The sequence below is a fragment of the Carettochelys insculpta genome, chromosome 2 (genome assembly GCF_033958435.1).
Source record: "Carettochelys insculpta isolate YL-2023 chromosome 2, ASM3395843v1, whole genome shotgun sequence".
Taxonomy (NCBI): Eukaryota; Metazoa; Chordata; order Testudines; family Carettochelyidae; genus Carettochelys; species Carettochelys insculpta.
The window spans coordinates 275,539,085-275,560,334 of NC_134138.1; the positions used below are offsets into that span (position 1 = coordinate 275,539,085).

At 43.0% G+C, this 21,250-nt stretch overlaps 1 protein-coding gene across 3 annotated transcripts in view; it reads left to right on the forward strand.

The window, feature by feature from the left end:
- SETD2 (SET domain containing 2, histone lysine methyltransferase) overlaps window positions 1–21,250 on the forward strand; it is a 169,561-nt gene that overhangs the window by 38,306 nt on the left and 110,005 nt on the right. For all 3 annotated transcript variants that reach the window (XR_012644108.1, XM_074985253.1, XM_074985254.1), the window contains exons 2-4: window positions 8,714–8,729; window positions 14,211–18,670; window positions 20,887–21,018. Coding sequence is in view for 2 of the 3 variants with exons in the window: in XM_074985253.1 (XP_074841354.1) it covers window positions 8,714–8,729; window positions 14,211–18,670; window positions 20,887–21,018 (4,608 nt within the window). In the remaining variant the exon portion in view is untranslated. The remainder of the gene's footprint in view (window positions 1–8,713; window positions 8,730–14,210; window positions 18,671–20,886; window positions 21,019–21,250) is intronic.

Below are 21,250 nucleotides of genomic sequence, written 5' to 3' on the forward strand. Positions count from 1 at the left end.
ATTGCATCGGAGGTTTAGGTTAGACTTTAGGAAAATTTTTCTGTCAATATGGTTAAGTCCTGGAGTAATTTGCCTCTGGGGACTGTAGATTCTCCATCATTGGCGATATTTGAGGATGGATATATATCTAACAAGGATGGTCTGGATGGCGCTTGGTCCTGCCATGGTAGCAGGGGACTGGATTTGATGACCTCTTGAGATCCCTTCCAGTTCTAGTATTCTATGATTCTGCCTATGGTTGTGCTGCACCAGTTGTGAATTGTTGTTCTGAATCCAGTGTAAACAAGCCCTAGGGTTTTTCCCTAGGTGGGGATATTTTTCTCCACATCTTGTGCAATTAGCTGGGAAATCACGTTCTTCTTCGAGTGGTCCCTGTGGGTGCTCCACAGTAGGTGTCGGGCTCGCCCCGGCGCCGCAGCTTGGAAAATGTTCAGCAGTCTCCGTCGGGTCGTGCATGCGCCGATGCGCGTCGGCTCTTCGCGCGCTTACGGTCACGTGCGCGATCCGGTCCCCGCCAGTTTCTTCTCAGCCCCCAACGGCTGCAGACGGAATCCTCTCCGGCTCCAATACCTGACACAGATAAGTCATATTTTTTCTTGTGTTAATGGTTTTTAACAGTTCACAGTTAGCAGTCCTATAGTTATAGTTAGTTACTCTGTTTAAAAGTTGTTAAAAGTTGAAGACTATCTTAAAACCGCAGCGGCCGCCTCCGGGCGGGCCCGCTGCTTTTGTTTGTCAGCCTTCAAAGGCCAATGGTTATTAACACCACGTAACATACTGCTAAGTGTGCTATTAGCACCTAAGGACTCAGAATTAAGTTTTAACAATGCCATCCCCCGGCTTAAGAAGTGTGAATCTTGCCGGAGGCCATGCCTGCTTTGGATGGCCATAGCAGATGCATACGGTGCCTTGGGGAGACACACGTTCCCCAGAAGTGCTCCCATTGTTCCAAGTTGACTAATAGAGCTACAAAAGATAGAGAAATGAGGCTGAAGATGCTGTTGACAAAGCACTTCAGCCTGCTTCATCGAAGGCAACGCATGCGGAGGGCTCTTCAGGACCGCACAAGAGGAAGGCTGCCTCTTTGACCTCCTCTGCGCAGAAGAAAAGAAGAGCCTTGCCTACTCGATCCCTGCCCCTTACTGTTGGGAGCGGGACGAGTGTAACAAAGGGCCCACAAAGAGCCTCGCCTACTCGATCCTTGCCTCTTACTGTTGGGAGCGGGACGAGTGTAGCAAAGGGCCCACGCACGCTGGCTTCCTCCACTGGTAAAGCCGCGGCGCATGCAACCACTCAAGGCCCTGCAGTTACCGGGGAGACGGCACCGAGACCCGTGCGGGCACTAATCAGTTCGGCACCAGCTACTGCGGCACTGATTGAGACTTCCCCAGAGGCACCGGTGACAACGGCACCGGGAGCAGTGGAAATCAGCATGACACCTGCTCCGGTACCAAGTTCACCAATAGGACCACCCGAGAGGGTAAAGGCTAAAACAAAGACCAGGCACCGCAGCCCCTCTCCTGAGGTAATTGCGCTGCCTCTGTCACCACGATCACCACCGGAGATTTGATGGGCAGCAACACCTTCAGCCTGCCACAGACGTCCTTCTCCTTTTCTTCGGAGCCCATCACAGGGATCTGCACGCTTTTCTCCAGCATCTAGCAGAGATCCCTACGAGTCTCCTCACAGAGGCTCTCCTCGTACGTCGGTATCATCTCAGAGGTCTCGACATTCCAGGCACCACCCTTACATCCTTGGGTCATGGTCCAGGTCTCCATCGCCGGGCCCCTGTCCCTGTTGCTACGACCACCATCATTATGCGGGGCGTCATCATAGGAAGTCGACGTCTCACTATGGATCCCTGTCGACCACTCCTCAACGCCACAGTGTTCTGCTTCCACCTGGGGGAACACCATGGGTTCCCCAATCAGAGGCTGGGTCTAAAGACATTGAACCCCACCTCGAAATTCCACAAAGGCAATCACATCAATACGGCCAGGATCCAGAGGAATTGGAGGAGAGATACCATAGTGATGCCTCCTCATCCTCGCCAGACAAGGCCGTGGTCCCTGGAGACATTTCTCCCCCAGATGACCTGAAACAGTTCCAGGAGCTGTTCAAACGGGTAGCTCACTCCCAAGATATTCAAGTGGCGGAGGTGCAGGAGAAACACCACAGACTCCTTTAAAAACCTCAGGCCTCCATCTTCTTCTAAAATTGCTATTCCTCTGGACGATGCAGTCATGGAGGCAGCCACTAATATATGGCAGACCCCAGCATCTGCTCCTCCTACCAACAAAAGAGCGGACAAAAAGTACTTCGTCCCTGCGAAAGGTATGGAATTTCTATTTAGTCATCCACAGCCAAACTCGCTAGTGGTTGAATCGTCCCAACACAGGTCCAAATCGTCCGAGTACAAACCTGGGGGATTGGACAAGGACATAAAGAAGCTGGATCTTCTGGGTAGAAAAGCCTACTCCTCCTCTACTCTGTTGCTCTGCATGGCCAACTATGCCGCTCATTTGTCGAATCACAATTTCGACAATTATTCCAAGCTTACTGCCCTCATGGACTTCCTTCCAGGGGAAAAAAGGCCAATTCTTAAAGCAATTGTGCAAGAGGGCTACGCGGCTTCTCGAGCAGGCGTGAAGATTGCACTGGATGTGGCGGACACAGCGGCCCGCGCCATGGCCACCGCAGTGGTAATGCGGAGAGAGTCATGGCTTCACACACCCGGCATTCCAAAGGAGTTACAGGTCAAAATTGCAGACCTCCCCTTCGACAAAATAAAATTGTTTGCTGAATCGTCCGACTCAGTCCTACACTCCAGCAAAGATTCCAGAGCAACACTTCGGACTTTGGGGAGATATACCCCACCGTTCAGAAGGGAGAAATTTTATCCTCAGCAATGCCGTTATGGTTACAAACAGCAACGTACCCAATTTCAACGGGGGTATCATCAGGGACGTCATCAACAAACACATTATAAGGGCCCTAGGCGCCGGCCTCAGCAGGGCAGCGCCTCCGCAGGGCAAAGTGCAAGACAGCAAGTTTGATGGATATGTTGAGGGCCGCGAAGCCAAGACCGTACCTCAGTGCCAATCTCAGTACATGTTCCATCACCGACTCAAGCCATTTTACCCACAATGGAAAAGCATCACGTCGGACAAGTGGGTATTGGAGATCGTAAACACGGGATACACGATCCCCTTCCAGTCTTTACCTCCACCAAATCCTCCCACTGCACCCATGCTCAGAGACCCCTCTCACCTACCAGAATTAAGGCGGGAGGTGGACCACCTCCTATTCATAGGGGTGGTGGAGAGAGTACCGGAACAATTTCAAGGCAAAGGGTTCTACTCCAGGAGGGTGGAGACCCATTTTGGATCTACGCGCACTGAACCAGTACCTACGCAAACAGCTCTTCAAAATGACTACGATGGCTTCAATAATCACAGCACTTGACCATGGCAATTGGTTTGCAGCCCTCGACTTACAGGATGCGTATTTTCATATCGCAATTCATCCAGCCCACAGGCGTTTTCCTCCGGTTCCTTGTGGGTACGGATCATTTCCAGTACAGAGTTCTCCCATTTGAACTCTCTTCAGCACCCAGAATCTTCACCAAGACCTTAGCGGTGGTGTCAGCATACCTACACAGACAGGGAGTTTTCATTTTCCCATACCTGGACGATTGCCTGCTAAAGGGAACTTCCTGGGAGGAGGTATTACGGATGATACACATCACCACAAACACATTTACCTCACTGGGCCTCATCATCAATTTCTCAAAATCAAAGACCGACCCCACGCAAAATATAGAGTTTATAGGGGCTCCGATAGACTCAGTCACGTCAAGGGTGTATTTACCCGAGGCTCGTTTTTCGTGCCATCGAATCTCTCGTACAACTACTAATGTACAGCCCCACTGTTTCAGTTCTCACGTGCTTACAACTGTTGGGGCATATGGCAACCACCACGTTTGTGGTGCAAAATGCCAGGCTGCATATGCGAGGATTGCAGCATTGGTTGGCAACCGTATACAAACCCTCAATCCACACCGCCCACAAGAGGGTGTCACTTACAACAGAGGCACGAAGCTCGCTAACATGGTGGGGAAAGCCCAAGAATCTCCTAACAGGGGTGCCCTTCTGCCAACCGCAAATTACGGTGTTCGTTACAACAGATGCCTCCCATATGGGATGTGGGGGGCTCACATGGACAACAAAACCACTCAAGGATTATGGTCCCCCGCGTAGAAGACACTGCACATAAACATATTAGAGCTCAGGGCAGTGTTCAATGCGTGCAGGCATTTTCACAATTATCTGCGTGGAAAAATAGTCGGCGTGAATACCGACAACACCACCACCATGTTTTATATAAACCGTTAGGGGGGAGCCAGGTCTTGTACGCTTTGCGCGGAGGTGGTCCGGCTCTGGAACTGGTGCATCGCCAACAATATAACCCTAAAGGCTTCATACGTACCGGGGGTCCACAACGTCAAGGCGGACCAACTCAGCAGACACTTTGCGCCCACTCACGAGTGGCAGATCTGTCCAGACCTACTCCACCAAGTGTTCCCCAAATCGATTTGTTCGCCACCCGAGAAAACAAGAAATGTCCCCAGTACCGCTCCAGAGCGGGCATGGGACACAGGTCTTTGGGGGACGCCTTCATGATCCCATGGAAGGGCCCTCTACTTTATGCGTTCCCTCCCATGACAATTTATACACAAGGTCTTGGAGAAGACCAGAAGGGAGAAAGCACGCATGATACTCACAGTCCCAACCTGGGACTGACAACAGTGGTTCCCATTGCTCTTGCGCATGGCTCAACATCAGCCATTTCCCCTATCAACAGTACCGGACATTCTCTCTCAGGCTTGGGGGTCAATACTGCACCCGCACCCGAAGAGACTTCGGCTACAAGCATGGCTAATCCATGGCTAAGCGCCTTTAGAGACTACATGCTCAGAGGGAGTACAACAAGTCCTTGAATATAGTTGGAGAACTTCCACCAGAAAGACTTATCAGCACAAATGGTCGCGTTTTTCTGAATGGTGTTCCTCCAGGCAACTAATACCCCAGGATGCCACCATACCTGCGATTCTGGATTATTTGCTACAACTCAAACAAAACGGACTTTCGCTATCCTCCTATATAAAGGTGCATCTGGCAGCTATATCAGCATTTCGGCATGAAGAGGATGGATCAACCACATTTGCCCATCCTGTTTTCTTGCGTTTCCTAAAGGGGTTGGTGAACCTGTACTCCCCGCGGAAACCCATACCGCCGTCATGCAGTGTAGACCTAGTTCTACATATCCTCTCGGGACCGCCCTTGGAACCATTGACTACGGTCCCCCTCCGACTACTTACCATTAAAACGGCTTTCCTCCTGGCAATCACGTCAGCTCGCAGAGTGAGTGAGCTCGCGGCCATAATGTCCACACCACCCTGCACGATCTTCTCAAAAGAAGCGGTGGTCTTACGATTACACCTAGCCTTCGTTCCGAAGGTCTCTTCAGATTTTCAGATCAACGAACCAATAGTGCTGCCCTCGTTCTATCCTAAGCCTCGCAACTCAAATGAAGAGGCACAGTTGCACTTACTTGACGTAAGAAGGGCACTGGCCTTCTACATCAATAGAACTAAACCTTTCCGGAAAACGGACAGACTCCTGGTGTCCATTGCATCCAGGTCAAAAGGAGAAGTGCTATCTTCGCAGAGGATTTCAAATCACATTGTGTCTTGCATAAGACTGTGTTACGAGAGTCGCAAGACTCCTCTGCCAGTTCCACCAAGAGCCCACTCTACGAGGGCGATGGCGGCATCAATGGCCTTCTTCAAAGGCATCGCGCTGAGAGATATCTGCAGAGCGGCGACGTGGTCTTCCTATGACATCTTCGCCAAGCACTACGCCATGCACAGGATGCTTGATGAGGATACACGCCTGTCGACAGCAGTCCTTTCACGGGCAAGCTGCGCATAAATTGGGTACCCACCTCCTTTTTCGGGTGCGGGGGGGTTACTGCTGGGTAGTCACCTACTGTGGAGCACCCACGGGGACCACTCGAAGAAGAAAGAGAAGTTACTCACCTGTGTAGTAACGATGGTTCTTCGAGATCTGTCCCCGTGGGTGCTCCACTACCCACCCGTTCCTCCCCACTTCAGAGCTCTGTTTTGTGTGTTTTCAAGGGTGTCCGGAGCGGCTGATCAGGAACTGGCAGGGACCGGATCGCACACGTGACCGTAAGCGTGCGAAGAGCCGACGCTCATCGGCGCATGCGCGACCCGACTGAGACTGCTGAACATTTTCCGAGCTGCGGCGCCGGGGCGAGCCCGACACCTACTGTGGAGCACCCACGGGGACACATCTCGAAGAACCATTGTTACTACACAGGTGAGTAACTTCTCTTTTTTGTTTATAAGACATACATATAAAGGGATGTGTGTGAATGTATAAGTGTAAAGGCCAGAATGTTCAGAAAACTTTTAAATAGCAACAGAGAGAAAGCTGTGCTAGTCTATATGCTATCAAAACAAAAAAGCAGTCAAGTAGCACTTTAAAAACTAACAAAATAATTTCTTAGGTGAGCTTTCGTGGGACAGACCCACTTCAGACCATCGCCATACCAGAACAGATGCAGTATTTAAGGCATAGAGAGCCAAAAATAGTACTCAAGGTTGACAAATCAGAAAAAAAATATCAAGGTGAGCAAATCAGAGGCGAGGAGGTGGGGAATCAAGAATTAGATTAGATTAAGCCAAGTATGCAAAAGAGCCCCTATAATGACTTGGAAAATTCGCATCCCGGTTCAAACCATGTGTTCACGTGTTGAATTTGAATATAAAAGAGAGTTCAGCAGCCTCTCTTTCCAAAGTAGTGTGAAAATTCCTCTTCCTCAAACCGGTCAGCCAGCATTTTAATGGAGTGGGCCGTTCTGTTAATGATTTAAGAGTTTTTGCATCTTACTGAAGAGGAATTTTCACACTATTTTGGAAAGAGGCTGCTGAACTGTTTATATTCAAATTCGACACGTGAACACGTGGTTTGAATTGGGATGTGAATTTTCCGGGTCATTATAGGGGCTCTTTTGCATACTTGGCTTAATCTAATTCTTGACCTCCCCTCTTCCCCCCCGCTGCCCCTCTACTCTCTGATTTGCTCACCTTTGATAATTTTTTTTTTTTCTGATTTTTGTCAACCTCGATTCCTATTTTTGGTTATTTGTGCCTTAAATATTGAGTCTGTTTTCGTATGGCTATCGTCTGAAGGAGTGGGTCTTTTCCCATGAAAGTTCACCTAATAAATTTTTTTGTTAGTCTGTAAAGTGCTACTTTTTTTTTTTTAAATAGCAATTGACTGAGGCAGGATGTGATGGATGAAGGTTAATGAGTAATTTTATATGTAAAGCTGAACTTCAACAATATAACCTCTGCTGATAAAACTACTTGAGCTTTTATATCTATTCATATGGTATTTATATGGCCCCATCAAAGCAGTATTTGACCATCGTCCAAATATTTAAAATAAATGGTAATAGAAATCTTCATCTTTCCTTCTCCAAGGAGAAATAGCTATTTTTTTGTGTAGCATATGTATGCGAAGAATCTTGGTTCTAAATGCTGCTATAAGCGTAGTGAAAATTTAGTTTAATACTTGAAATCATTTAGTGCTTGACACCTTAAGTTTAAAGTACTTATCTTTGCGGTTTTGAAGTGTCTCATAGAATTTAAGTATTGGAGTCCATAATATAAAATAGTGGTGTTTTCTCTCTGTTTTCCTGGAAAATAATAGCAGCCATAAAAAAAAAAAAATTATTGATGGTGAGGAAACTGTCTGAGAGAGAACAGATGCTGTGATCTTTTCATAGTATTAAGTCATCTTACTAGAAGAAAAAAATTACCAAAAAATTCTGAGGTTTATTTTTCATGATTCTGTAGTTGGAAGCCAGAAGCACTTCATCATTCAGTCTTACTCATTGACTGTCTACACTTGCATTCCTCTTTCGAACGAGGTAAGTCGAAAATGCAAATGAGGCATTGATTTACCTAGCTTGTGCTTCATTTGCATAATCTCTTTTCGGATCAAAATAGGAAGAAGGGTTCTCTTGAATATGGGGTTTATTTTCAAAAGAGCCCAGTCTACACTGTTGTATTTTCTTTCAAAAGAATCTCTTCCAAAAAGATTATGCAAATGAAGCACAATATGTAAATCTGTGCCTCATTTACATTTTTGATTTCCCTCTTTTGAATGAGGAATGCAAGTGCAGACACAGCCATTGAAGCAGGGAGTTCATTAATTCTTAAAGCATCAGAAAAAAGGCATCAACTCAGCTTGGTTTTAACAAGTGTTATCAAAACGGTGTCCTTGATTGCAGAATCTATGGGAAATGATTGCCTTTTTAAAAACAGATGCATTGCCTCTTCTTTTTTTTTAGGGGTAGTTTGGCGTATGTGATTGGCTGCGTGTTAAAGTTTAGTGCTCAAAGGGACAGACTGTTGCACTGTCACTCAGCGAGTAGACTAATTCGTTACAGTGGGACTTTTTGGGGAGTAAAATGCTACTCAATGTGAGAATAGGTTTCAGAAGCTGGCTCATAGGTCTCCCCATCCCCCTTTATTTCAAAACTATTTCTAGATCTCTTGCTTCAAGGTATTTACACTTTGTGTTTTCTTTTGCATGCTTTCTTGGCTGGCTTGCAATAGAGAAGAAGAAAATGAGGTGAGTGTATCATAATTAACTTTTTCTCTTTCTTGGACATAATTTTAGGACGGGGATCTGCAACCAAAAGAGCAAGAGCCATTTTTTCAAATTCAGTTACAAAATCAATATTTCAAGAGCTGCAGTATGAGCCGGTCCTTAATAAATAATACCGAACTACTTTTTTTCCACCCCTATTTTAAGAACATCACATACACAATGATTTGTGCCAGTTAGAAAGTTGTCACCTTTTATGTCCAGGATTTACCTGTCTCAGCTCCAAGCTTTACCCCCAAGCCCACAAACCTGCCCCCCATCCCCAGGCTTAACCATCCTTGGCCCCAAACCTGTGCCTCCATATCCCCAGGCTTAACCCCTCTGAGCCCACCCTCACCCACCAACCACCCCCATAATTAACTCACCTCACTGCGTGCAGCTCCTCTGCAGCCACCATCTTCTCTTTCTCGGCGCAGCTGCATGGCTCCAGCAGGGCAGGCTCGGAAGCCCCTTTGCCCAGCTCTCCTGCCAGATTAGACTTCCCCCACGTGGGGCAGCTCCCTGCCTTGTCGACTTTCTCTTCTGTGTCTGACCGCTCAGCGGCTCTGGAGGGTGTTGCCGCTACTTAAACAAAAAACTAAATTCAGTTGGTTTAACGGTGGGCAACTGAATTTAGTGTGTGGTGTGTTGTGTGTGGTGTTTTTTTTTTTGTTTAAGAGGCAGCAGCCTCTGGAGCCACAAGAGGAGTCCGTGGCGGTGGTGCGTGGAGGCACAAGTTTCTCCTTGAAGAGCTGCATGCAGCTCTGGAGCCACAGGGTGCTAACTCCTGATTTAGGAGAGCAATGCGGAAACCTTAAAATGTTAACAAGTATCAGAGAGGTAGCCGTGTTAGTCTGTAGCTTTGAGAACAACAAGAAGTCTTGTGGCACCTTATAGACTAACAGATATTTTGGAGCATAAGCTTTTGTGGGCAAAGACCTGCTTCATCAGATGTGAGTGTATCTGATGAAGCGGGGCTTTGCCCACGAAAGCTTATGCTCCAAAATGTTTGTTAGCCTGTAAGGTGCCACAAGACTTCTTGTTGTTCTTAAAATGTTAGTTGTTTGTTCTGTATTACTGTCTGGGGGGAGGAAAAAGTTGATTTGAGACCCCAAATATAAGGAGAAACTGATCAGACGGTATTGACATCAGAGGTATTAAGCGTGACCAATTTTAAAAAAAAAAAAAGAATGATTCCATGGTCCTTCCAGCCTTACGGTAATGTCCTAGCAAATACACTAAAGATACTTGGTTACTATTTTTGTGAATATCTGCATGGATACCAGTGTTTACAGTAGGGATGGCCAACATCTGGCCCCCCGAGCAATTTCATCCGGCTGGCAAAGCTGGCAGCAGTACCATTTTGATAGCCAGTCATGTGTCAGGGTCAGCAACCTTATGCTCCAGAGATGCACGTGGTCCTTTAAGTAGCCATTTGTTGCTCTGGATGCCACCACCGTGACTCCTCCTCTGGCTCCTTGCCCTGCTGTGCTGAAATAATGGAACTCAATTTAATTGGTTTAATGGCTGGCAGAATAGTGGGAGGGATTTGGTGGTTAAACCAATTAAACTGAGTTCCATTATTTCAGCAGAGCAGGGAGGTGTCTGTGCTGCAGATGGGGGAAGCAAGTAGGAGAGCTGGAGGGAGCCATGGTGAAGCAGCAGCAGAGGGTGGGGCAGCAGTGGCAATGCAAAGAGCTCGTATCTCAGATAGGATAATCCTAGATTTGGGGCTGAGAGGGGTTAAACCTAGAGTTTGGGGGAGCAGGGTTGGGGTATTTTTGTATTTGGCCCCTAGAACATGTAAAAAATTGTCACGTGGCCCTGATGACAAAAGATTGGCCACCCCTGGTTTACAGAAAAGAAGGCTTTGAATCTGTAACTTTCTAATTATGTTGACTAGTTTTTGAATCCAAGCTTGTGTTACAAGCCGCATTACAAGATTCTGTAAGAATTTCAGATTCAAGAAACTCTTCTCTCTGATGTGCTTTTAACCATGTTATGAAGAATGGGATCTTTTTTCAAATTGAAACCAATTGTGTGAATTCCAAGGCCAATGTGATATTTCTAATTTTTAATGTGTTACAACCATGAATTGTTTTCACTGTTGAGAACACGCGAGGATACCTAAATCACAGTTCCTATTCTTGTACCAACCACTAAATCAGATGAATGTAAACAAGCTCTTATTCATTCTTTATGCTTCTACAGTCAATCAGCATCACAACATAAGCCAGGAAGACTGGTTTTCTACATGTTTTGTCATATTTGCTCTCAGAATGTTGCTCTGTGTATTTTGTAAGTACAAGCTGAACAACAATAATGCAAGATGACCTAGCCGCGCCCCCCCCGCCCCCAGCCCCGTTTTTCAGTATTTTCTACATTGAGTTTAACATATGGCTCTCAGAATTTGTACTTTCCTTTTTTATATCTTTTTTTAAATGTGGCTCTCACATTATTTAACCTTTTTGTATATTTTCTGAAGGAAAATAAAGATTCCTGAAGTAGCCAGCTTGTGACAATCAAATCCAGACTTTATACCAAATACATTATTTAAAAACTGTAGGAACAAGATCTAGTTTCCATGTTGCTTCTCTTATTTTATAATTCTAGCGCCTTACTTTATGTATAAATAGATGAAAACCACAAGGTTCAGGTCTGGGTTAAGATTCCAAACCCTTGACCCCAAAGTTCAGAAGCTTTTGTTCTGAGGTTTTGATTTGGTCTACCCATAACTTTTAAGTTGTTTCATTAAATAAAATTCTCAGAATATGTAGTCCATGCAGAATTCAGAAATTTTCTGTTTTATATTGTCCTTAATTTTACTCGTATGAACTAAATATCTAGTACACCTGTAACCAGAAATGTAACGGAGGCAGTTCCAGGCAAGGAAACCAGAAGTTCTACACATACCATGCAACATGAAATACAACCATTGTGGGCAAAATTTCGAAAATATCTTGTTTCATGCGTCTATTAAGTGACTTAAAAATAACTCTGAAGGATTCAATGTGTAGTGTTTTAAAAAATAAGCAGACTCGCAAAACTCTGAATAGTAACAGAGAAGTAGCCGTGTTAGTCTGTGTTCCAAGAAAACAAAGCAGCAGAAATGTAGCACTTTAAAGACTAACAAAATGATTTATTCAATAATGAGCTTTCGTGGGACAGACCCACTTCATCAGATTAAGTGGGTCTGTCCCATGAAAGCTCATCACTGAATAAATCACTTTGTTAGTCTTAAAAGTGCTACATTTCTGCTGCTTTGTTTTGTCACAAAACTCTGTTTGGCTGACCCTTTTGTGGGCTAATGCTATACTCTGGTCTTGGTGCGTTATTGTGATGTCATTAGCAGTTCACTTCCTAGGAATTCTCAAAGAACAGGAGCTGACATTTTGTAACTTTGGCAGAACTGAGAAAAGAAAATAGTGGTTTGAAATTATTTATGGGCTGAATTCACCTTTCATGCTTTACAGAGAAAATTTGATTTGTAAGCCTAGAGAGAGTCTCTTTAAAAAAAGACATACAAAAAATGTTAGCAGATTTGTTTCTTCAGATTGGTATGCACTGTTCCTTTTTTGTTTGTAAGTAACATGAAAGTAATTTTTAAAGTATCCTTTCCAGAGATGATCTTGAGACATATGTGCTCTAATGTTATATTTTACAGCTGGAAACAGGCACATGGGCCTAAATTTTCCAATAGTACGCTTGTCACATTGGGTCTTAATTTTTGAATGCTCAGATTTGAGTATGTGCTCTGCCTTTCCTGAAAATAAACGCTCTTCATATATGCTTCAGGTTGGGCATTCAAAATTACTAGTCGTGTCTGGCGGTACAGGTTATGTTTAATTTTGACCTACTGTATTTGTTAAAATATTATGGAGAATATTTTATATTTTTATACACCAATAGACAGTTTTCATAGAAAGCAGGTGACATGCAAAGGTCAGTTATTTACTAAAGTGCCTCTAGCCTTAGTGACTAGACCTGATTCGCAAAAGTTGAATAACAACAAAGAACGTAAATGATTCATAAAGGAGTGTAAGGAGCAATTTCTGTTCCAAAGGTTGGAATAGGGTTCATGGAATAGTTAAAGAATTAAGGACTGGTCATAATTTTGTACTGCTATAACCATTTTGGTTAAGGGTGGAATTTTTTAATAAAATAACTATGCCAGTACAATGTCCAATTTGGATTTATGAGCATAAACTTTATTGGCATAAGCCCCTCCTCATGCTAGTGTAGTTGCATCTACATTAGGGGATTGTATTGTTAGTATACCAGTATAATTAAAGTGATAAATTTTTGTGGGTAGATAAGCCCTAAGATTTAAAATGGATGTCCAAAATCCAAATTGATTAAGCCCACTTTGGTTCATGCATTGAATGTAGCTGATAGCCTGATAAGGAAAGTGAATACCCATAAAGGGCCTCTACCCTTTTGGAAAAGTTTAATTGCCAGTCTGGGAATTCTTTTTCTCTTCTATCACAAGAGCATCCCAATGTCATCTGAGGTAGCAGAGGTAGTCGCTCAAATAACCAGATCTCAGGCAATTCTGTAAGTTGTCACTGCAAAGGAATTACATCTGAAAATTACGGGAATTTTGTGAAGAAACACCAGCACCTTATTTGGGTTTTATCCAAAACAACAAGTTAGTTATTGCACAGGGTGAAAGCCAAATACACTATTATAGTAGCTTGGCCAGGAGGTGACAATAGTGTGAATGACTAATTGTTAGTGAATGCAGAAAAGTTTAGAGCATGAGCTTTCGTGAGTTAACTTACTTCTTCAGATGCTGGTCCAGCTCATGCTCTAAACTTTTCTGTTAGTCTATAAGGTGCCACAGGACCCTTCGTTGCTGCTACAGATCCAGACTAACACGGCTACCCCTCTGATACTTGTTAGTGAATGGACTGCCTTCTAGAGGTTCTGTTAGAATTTAACCATGAATGGTATAAACTCGCTGGAAAAAAAACTAACTTTTGTGAGTTTGTCAGAAATGTCACTTGCAATCTGACTTACTCTGAAAAATCACTGCATTACCAATACAAAGTCTTCTAGGAAGTTAAAACAAATGGACATAATTTTGGCAAGCCAGTATGGTTAGTGGTCCATTCAGTTTTTCTGAAGTCAAAAGGAGGAGCTGTGCTAGCGTTGAAATAGTTTAATACTTTAAATCTTTCACCTGCAAGAGAAATAGATTGCATTTTTTCATGGGTCCTGTCTTGGTCCTAAAAGACACTTTGAACAAACTTCAAAATTGCTGCACAATTGTTTCTATAAAGAGATAAAAAGAGAGAACCAGTTCTGGTTTCAGAGTGGCTTATTATATCTGATTTAGCCAAGCTTATCCTCTTATTTTTATGATCCCTAAAAAAAAAAAAAAAACCATCAGTTAAAAGGATTATTGTTTGCTGCTGTATGCAGAGGTGATATTCCTTTAAATGCTTATTTTTTATTTTATTGCAGGGCAAGACAGAAAATGTGCAGAAAGCTGGTTTTGTCAAAGGCCCAGCATTCAAAGGTGTTGCTTCTAGCCGCTTTTTGCCAAAAGGCACCAAAACAAAGGTTAACCTTGAGGAACAAGGAAGACAGAAGGTGTCTTTCAGCTTTAGTTTAACAAAGAAAACCTTGCAGAACAGATTTCTGACTGCTCTTGGGAACGAAAAACAAAATGAAACTCAGAACTCTCCAGCTGCAGCTCATCCAACTGACTTCTCCCCCAAAATTAAATTGGACCTTGGGGATACCTCTGGTTCAGCTGAAGAATCGTCACCACCAAAACCTAAGGTGGAGCTGGGGAAGATCCATTTTAAGAAGCATCTACTTAGTGTAACAGCAAAGCCAGTGCCAGCTGCTGTAGCACCACCGCTAACATTAGCAGCTGTAGCACCAACAGAAGGGGTAGCAGCAGAATTGTCATTGACACCACCTCCAGCTCTCTCTCAGACATTTCCACCAGCCCCATTGCTAACAGCAGTAGCTTTGCCCCAACCACCCATAGCAGTATCAGTGACAGCAGCACCTCCTCTGCTGCTACCTGTCATCTCAGAAGTGGAAACTTCAAAGCAGCCATCAAATGCAGGAGTGAACGAAACTTTAGAATTGGACATTAAACATGATCCTGCATCTAATAGTTCTGAAGAACATATAACTCAAAATGTGTCTGAGAAGAGGGAAATAACCCCCCAGCAGGAAGATTCCCATATTGGGAAGGAGGAAGACATTTCTGACAGCTCAAAAGGTGTTTCTGTATGTTCTAAAAAGCAAGGTTCCAAAAGAAAATTCTCTCAATCTGATGCTACGTTCCTGGGTTCTGAATCGGATGAAGATTCTATAAGGACTTCTTCAAGTCAGAGATCACATGAATTAAAAATATCCACAAGCATAGAAAAGGAAAGAGATCTAAGAAAGAGCTCAACCTCTCTCAAAAGTGAAGATTCAGTGAAATCTTCCTCACGATCTAAATTGGACAGAGAAGAAAAATATTTTAGCTACTCAAAAACAGAGAGAGACTCTAGGTATATGTCCTCCCGTTCAAGGTCAGACAGAGAGAGAAGACGGAGCAGGTCTCATTCTCGTTCTAGGTCTGACAGAGGTTCTAGAACCAGCTCATCCTATTCAAGATCAGAACGCTCTCATTATTATGAATCTGATCGAAGATACCATAGAAGCTCCCCTTATAGAGAGAGGACAAGGTATTCTCGTTCTTACGCAGATAATAGGATAAGAGAGAGTTCTGATTCAGATGACGAATATAGAAGGACCCATTCCAGGTCTAGTGACTCGAGGCGTACATCATCTCATTCCTCCTCCTCCTCCTACAGGGATTCTAGAACTTCTTCGTACTTTAAATCAGAACGGGACAGCAAAACAGAGTCATCTTACACTGAAACAGAGAGGAGAGGAAAGTCTTCAAAATCGGATAGAGAATCAAAAAGAACTTCAGAAAGTGATGTATCAAAAAGGTGCTCTCCCCTCAGTGAGCTGGGATATCGAAGGGGGACATCCCATTCTAAACCTGACAGTAATGTGAACTCTTCCCGTTATAAGTACACCCCTCCAAAGACTTCTGCGCCAAAGTCTGATAAGACTAAAAGTTCTTTCTGTTGTACAGAATCGGTCGAAGAAATCAAACAGCAGTCTAATTCTTTAGATTTAGAGGCCTCTTGTCTAACAAGCAATGAGTTAAGAATGACTATTATAAAAAAGATTGAGAGGGAAAAGACAGTTTCTCCATTCAGTCAATTAAATGATTCACCTAGTTTTAAAAAGCTAGATGAGTCAAAAGATGGTTCTCCTAATTTGAAGTCTGAATTGATAGGAAATGATTGCCATGACAGTATTAAAGAACCAGAAAATTTAATAAAGGTAAAACGTGATCAATTAAGAACTTATTGTCCCATGGAATTGAATATAAATGGATCCCCAGAAAGTAGGACTGAGAACTTAGCAACTTTCTGTGCCTCCAAAACAGAGGATGTTGCAATGTCTTCTGATGATAGTCTAGGTAGATCAGAGGTGTCACCACTGATCAAAAGTAATAAATTTTATGAATTGTCATCTAATGGATTTCAAAGTGTATATAAATCTAAAGAACGAGGTTTGGACGATTCCCATAGAAAGTCTGAGTTCAGCAGTTTGTTTAAAGAAAGAGATGCTCCATTTCCTTCAGAGCAATATGAAGTTGTATCTTCTCCTGTTAAGAATATAGATCATTCTGAAATGTTAGTTAAAAAATTGGATGGTCTAGCAGCTTGTAATAGAACCAAAGATTCAGACTTTTGCTACATTTCAGATGATACTAGTCCTTCTTTGTATCATTCGGAAGTTGAAATTGAAGTTGAGCCCACAGATATAAAAGTTACTCAAGAAACTTTAATGGTGGACATTCATGTAGAGCCACAAACAGTTACATGTGCTTATGAAAACATGGAGAATGAAAATTCAGCAAAGTCTGCATGTGAAGATGAGCTATATGATTTTAGTCCTTCTCATGAGTTGAGCTTAACAGTAGATAGCTCAAGCAGAGATTATTCTCAAGAAGAATGCTCCATAGAAATCAAATTGGATAATGAAATTATCACACAACAAGAGGAAAAGCATGCTTCCAAATTGGATAGAGCCATGCAGAATAGTAGTGAAGAAGGCTTGCAACAGTCTGAAACAGAGGTAGTAATTGAATCAGATGCCTATCATATTGGTCCTGATTTAGAAAAAGGAAAACAGTCCTTTAAAAATGAGCATTCGTATTATTTAGAAGTACCAGTAAAACGCCTAGAAAAAGAGGAACCACCTGAGGAAAGTTCCACAATCTTAACTGAAAGAACCAGAGCTGATGATTTTAAGAATTCAGCTGTGGAAGTCTCAGTTGAAAAGGATGAAGAAAACGAGTCACTGGTAGTTTCTGCTTTTTCAGAAGCTTTGTTTCCCTCTTGTGATGTAATTGTAACTGCAGAAGAAACAGAAGCTGCAGCTCAAGCTGCCACTTGTGACAGTAGCGGTAATACTTCTGAATTAATGTCTGCTCATGATGACGATTATTCTGATACAGCAGAAAGTGAGAGTGAGCAGGACAGTGAAGAAAGTGAGACAGAGGATTCTGATTCTGATGACAGTGTTCCAAGGAACCGTCTTCAGTCAGTTGTGGTAGTTCCAAAGAATTCTACTCTAAGTATGGAAGAAAGTAGTCCTTGCTCATCTCGGAGCAGCCAAGGTAATACACGTTTCTCTGATCATTGGGATGACGATAGACCAGAGTCCAGCAAGCCATACTATGAAGAAAGATCAGAGAACACAGCAAATAAAAATGGTCCACATGTTGAGAATAAGTGTTCCCCTTCTAGGGGGAGGGACAAGAGTCCAGCAACATCTACTGAGCTCAGTCGAAAGGAAACTGAAGATCTCCAGCCTGATATTTCTCAGCCTCAGAGCGATGGAGTTGATAGTACAAGTCAGACAGATCTAACATCAAATTCTAATGGGAAGCCAAAGCCAGATGAAAGAATAATATTGAAAGAATTCACATCCATAGCTAGGCCAGTTGGCAGACAGCAGGATGAGCAGCCATTTTGTTTTTCTGAGAGCTTTGAAAACGTTGAAAATAAATCTAGGCACCAGACAAATTCTTCCAAACCAGACAGTAGGCAGGGAAAGGCTGGGTTCAGCAATCTGTCTTGCACAGGAGATTTCTCTAAACTGGATGGTTTTCACTCAGCAGAAGACTTGGGTGGCTTGGGGTGGGACTTCTCTCAACCAGAGAAACCCAGTAGCACATATCAACAGCCTGACAGTAGCTATGGAATGTATTTGGGTTATGTTTGTCAGCAGGGTTCAGGATCATATACTGGCTCACAGAATTACTGGCAAGGCAATGGCTACTGGGATTCAAGGTCAAGTAGCAGGCTCTCTGGAATTAATTATGAACGAATACAAGGGCAGGTACCAGATTCCCTAACAGAGGACCACGAAGAGTACGAACAGGGTGACAACTGGGACGATGATCGCAAAGCTCCCTTTCCTATCCATTTGAGTAAATTTCACACTCTCGCTGACAAAGAAAAGGGCTCAGTGCAGGCACATGAGATAAGCAGTAATTCAGTGAAAGAACCAACAGTTGTAAATGAGAAAAAGGAGCAGGCAAAGATTTTGGGGAAAAATGATGTGAAAGAGCGAGGCCCACCAAAGAAACGAAGGCAAGAATTAGAGAGTGACTCTGAGAGTGATGGAGACCCAAGAGAGAGAAAGAAAGTAAAAATGGAGGAAGAGGGAGAACAGTCAGAGTCCTTGCCTCAAGGTTCAGCAGTGGTTCGCCCATTGTGCATCATGGAAGACTTCAGAGACCCACAACGCTGGAAGGAGTGTGCCAAGCAAGGAAAAATGCCCTGTTACTTTGACCTTATTGAGGAAAATGTGTATTTAACAGAAAGGTAACTCATTTATTTCTCGTTTGCTTCTAATGGTTTGCATTTCACTTTATCATTGGCCGTTTAGAAAGACATCACAATCAGCTGTTGTCTGAGGAATAATAGAGTGAGAGAGAGAGAGAGAGAGAGAATATCACATTTCCACTGCCTAAGAAAGCTTTTCTGAGGACAGATTAGCCATGAGGGGTATGGAGAGAGAAGGACAAGGATCGTTGAATCATAGATTCATTGGCAACCCAAAAAAATCTCAGAGCAAAATGTAGCCAAATGGAGGAGGAGAAGTCATAAGGGACTAGAGGAAGTTAGCTATTGCCAATATTAATTGGCTATGCTGGTTTTATGTCCTTACCATCGATAAGACAAGAAGTGATGGGTTTAAATTGCAGTGTGGGAAGTTTTTGTTAGACATTAGGAAAAGCTTCCTAATGGTCAAGGTGGTTAGGAATTGGAATAAATTGCATAGGGAGTGTGTGAGGAATTGGCATCCTTTAAAAACAGGTTAGACAAACAGCTGTCAGGGATTTAGATGGTGCTTGGCTCCATGAGTTCAGAGAGCTGCCAAGGTGCCTTCCAGTTCTAGAATTTTGATTCTATGAATTTTCACACACTATACTAAAAACGAGTTGTCTTTGCCATTCAGTGGCCCAGTAAACTGGAGATTGAAAGTCATGGATTCATTTGAGGTTGCTTTTGTCCATACTAGTTAGCATTTATTGTCATAGAGATCCGTCTACCCATGCCAGTTTTGTAAGAATGGCGTTCATTTTTTGTTATACCCCATTCATCTGAACGTCATGTAAGTGCACGAGAGCCTGGAGCATATATCAGCTTCACTTCGGGGCTTGACATATACATTTGCCCCTGGACCCAGACAACAAACTTCTTTCTCAAGACAGGAGGATGAATATCTTGACTGCAGGAAGAGACGGTTCTGTACCATCAGTGGGGGTTTTAAATGCTCTGGTTATGTATGTAACCATGTGTAAATAAAAACGTGTTGGGTATCATGTTAACACTCCGAGAATTAATCTGAAATTTTACAAGGTAACAAGTAACTGCAGACTACTTCATTTGCTGTTGCGTACGAATATTTGATTTATTTTGCTGGATCTGGCAACTGAACTATAAATTCAGAGTACAACAAACTTCACATCTCAGAAATGTACCTAGACAGTTGTCTGGTGCTGTGAAGGAGTGGATATAAAAGTACTATTGTGTCGCTTGTGGCAATGCACTTAAACTTTGAATGAGATTAGATTTATAATCAATTTATTTTATATGTAAACATTAATACTTTTGCCTCTTTTAAATCTAGCTATGGTATATAACTTAGCAGGTTTAGTGTATGATGTGTGAAATAGTACATCTTTTAAACTTAATGCTCATTTTATTTGAGTGATTCCTTGTTCTCAGAATTAGATGAGATAGTTAAGTGGGACTTAGTCATGCTCTTCATAGGTTTGACTATCTTAGATAAGTTCTGTCAGTCTTCTCCTTTTAGGGCCCGCCCCCCCCCCCCCCCCCCAACCAAAGCCTCTCTTATGAAACCATTTATCATTAGCACCTACAAGCTGTGTATTTTGTACTGTGCTGCCAGAAACACAAATTTGATTCTCAGCATTACTCACTGGTTCTCTAGGCTGTTGAAGGACAGCGTGAACCTGAGGCAGAAATCGTTTTTTCTCGCTGAAACACAGATATACTCCCCTGAAATATAGGTATACTAATTCTGAAAACTTCTCTATACCACTTCTCCATAAATTTGACAATTTTGGAATGGTCTCCTCCTGTCATTTGTGCCAGTCTAGCTCAGGCTAATTTCTATAAAGATTTTTGAGATTTATTCCTTTTTAAAATTTACTCTTTCCTTGCACTGGAAAAAAAAAAAAGTGAATTTTGCCATTAGCCAATGGGTAGCTGCAATGAAATTAAAATAGGATTATGTGCCTTAGAAAGAGGTAGAAAATACATAAATTTCATTAATATCTTTGGCAGTCTTTTCTGAGTGAGATCACATCTGGTCATAAATTCACCAAAATATAATGTTCCTGCGTGCTCTTACGTCTCTTGTGATATCAGCTGAATAGCTGAACAGTGATTTTTAAACAGTAAATCAGTTTTAATCCAGTAGTGGATGATAAGGATCATGAGTTTAATTTTATATGAAGTGATTTTTGTCGATGTGGGAATGTTGTAATGCTGACTTGCTCTCCCCACAGGAAGAAGAACAAATCCCACCGTGATATCAAGCGAATGCAGTGTGAATGCCCTCCTCTTTCCAAAGAAGAGAGAGCTCAAGGGGAGGTAGCGTGTGGTGAAGATTGTCTAAATCGCCTGCTGATGATTGAATGGTAAGTCCTGTTTGGTGAGATGTCACGGCTGTGCTCTCCCCCAGCACTGAGTATCGCCAGGCACCAAGTTGTCTTTGTGTTACTGTGTGCAGTGACCTGTTCATATGTGGCCCTTTCTCTTTTGCGGATTAGAATTTAAATTCAAACGTAGGGCTTGTGAATAAATATAGTAGTCTCATAGTCAGCTCAGTCTATCACAGAAGCGCTGAAATGACTGCTTAGAAGGCTCAGT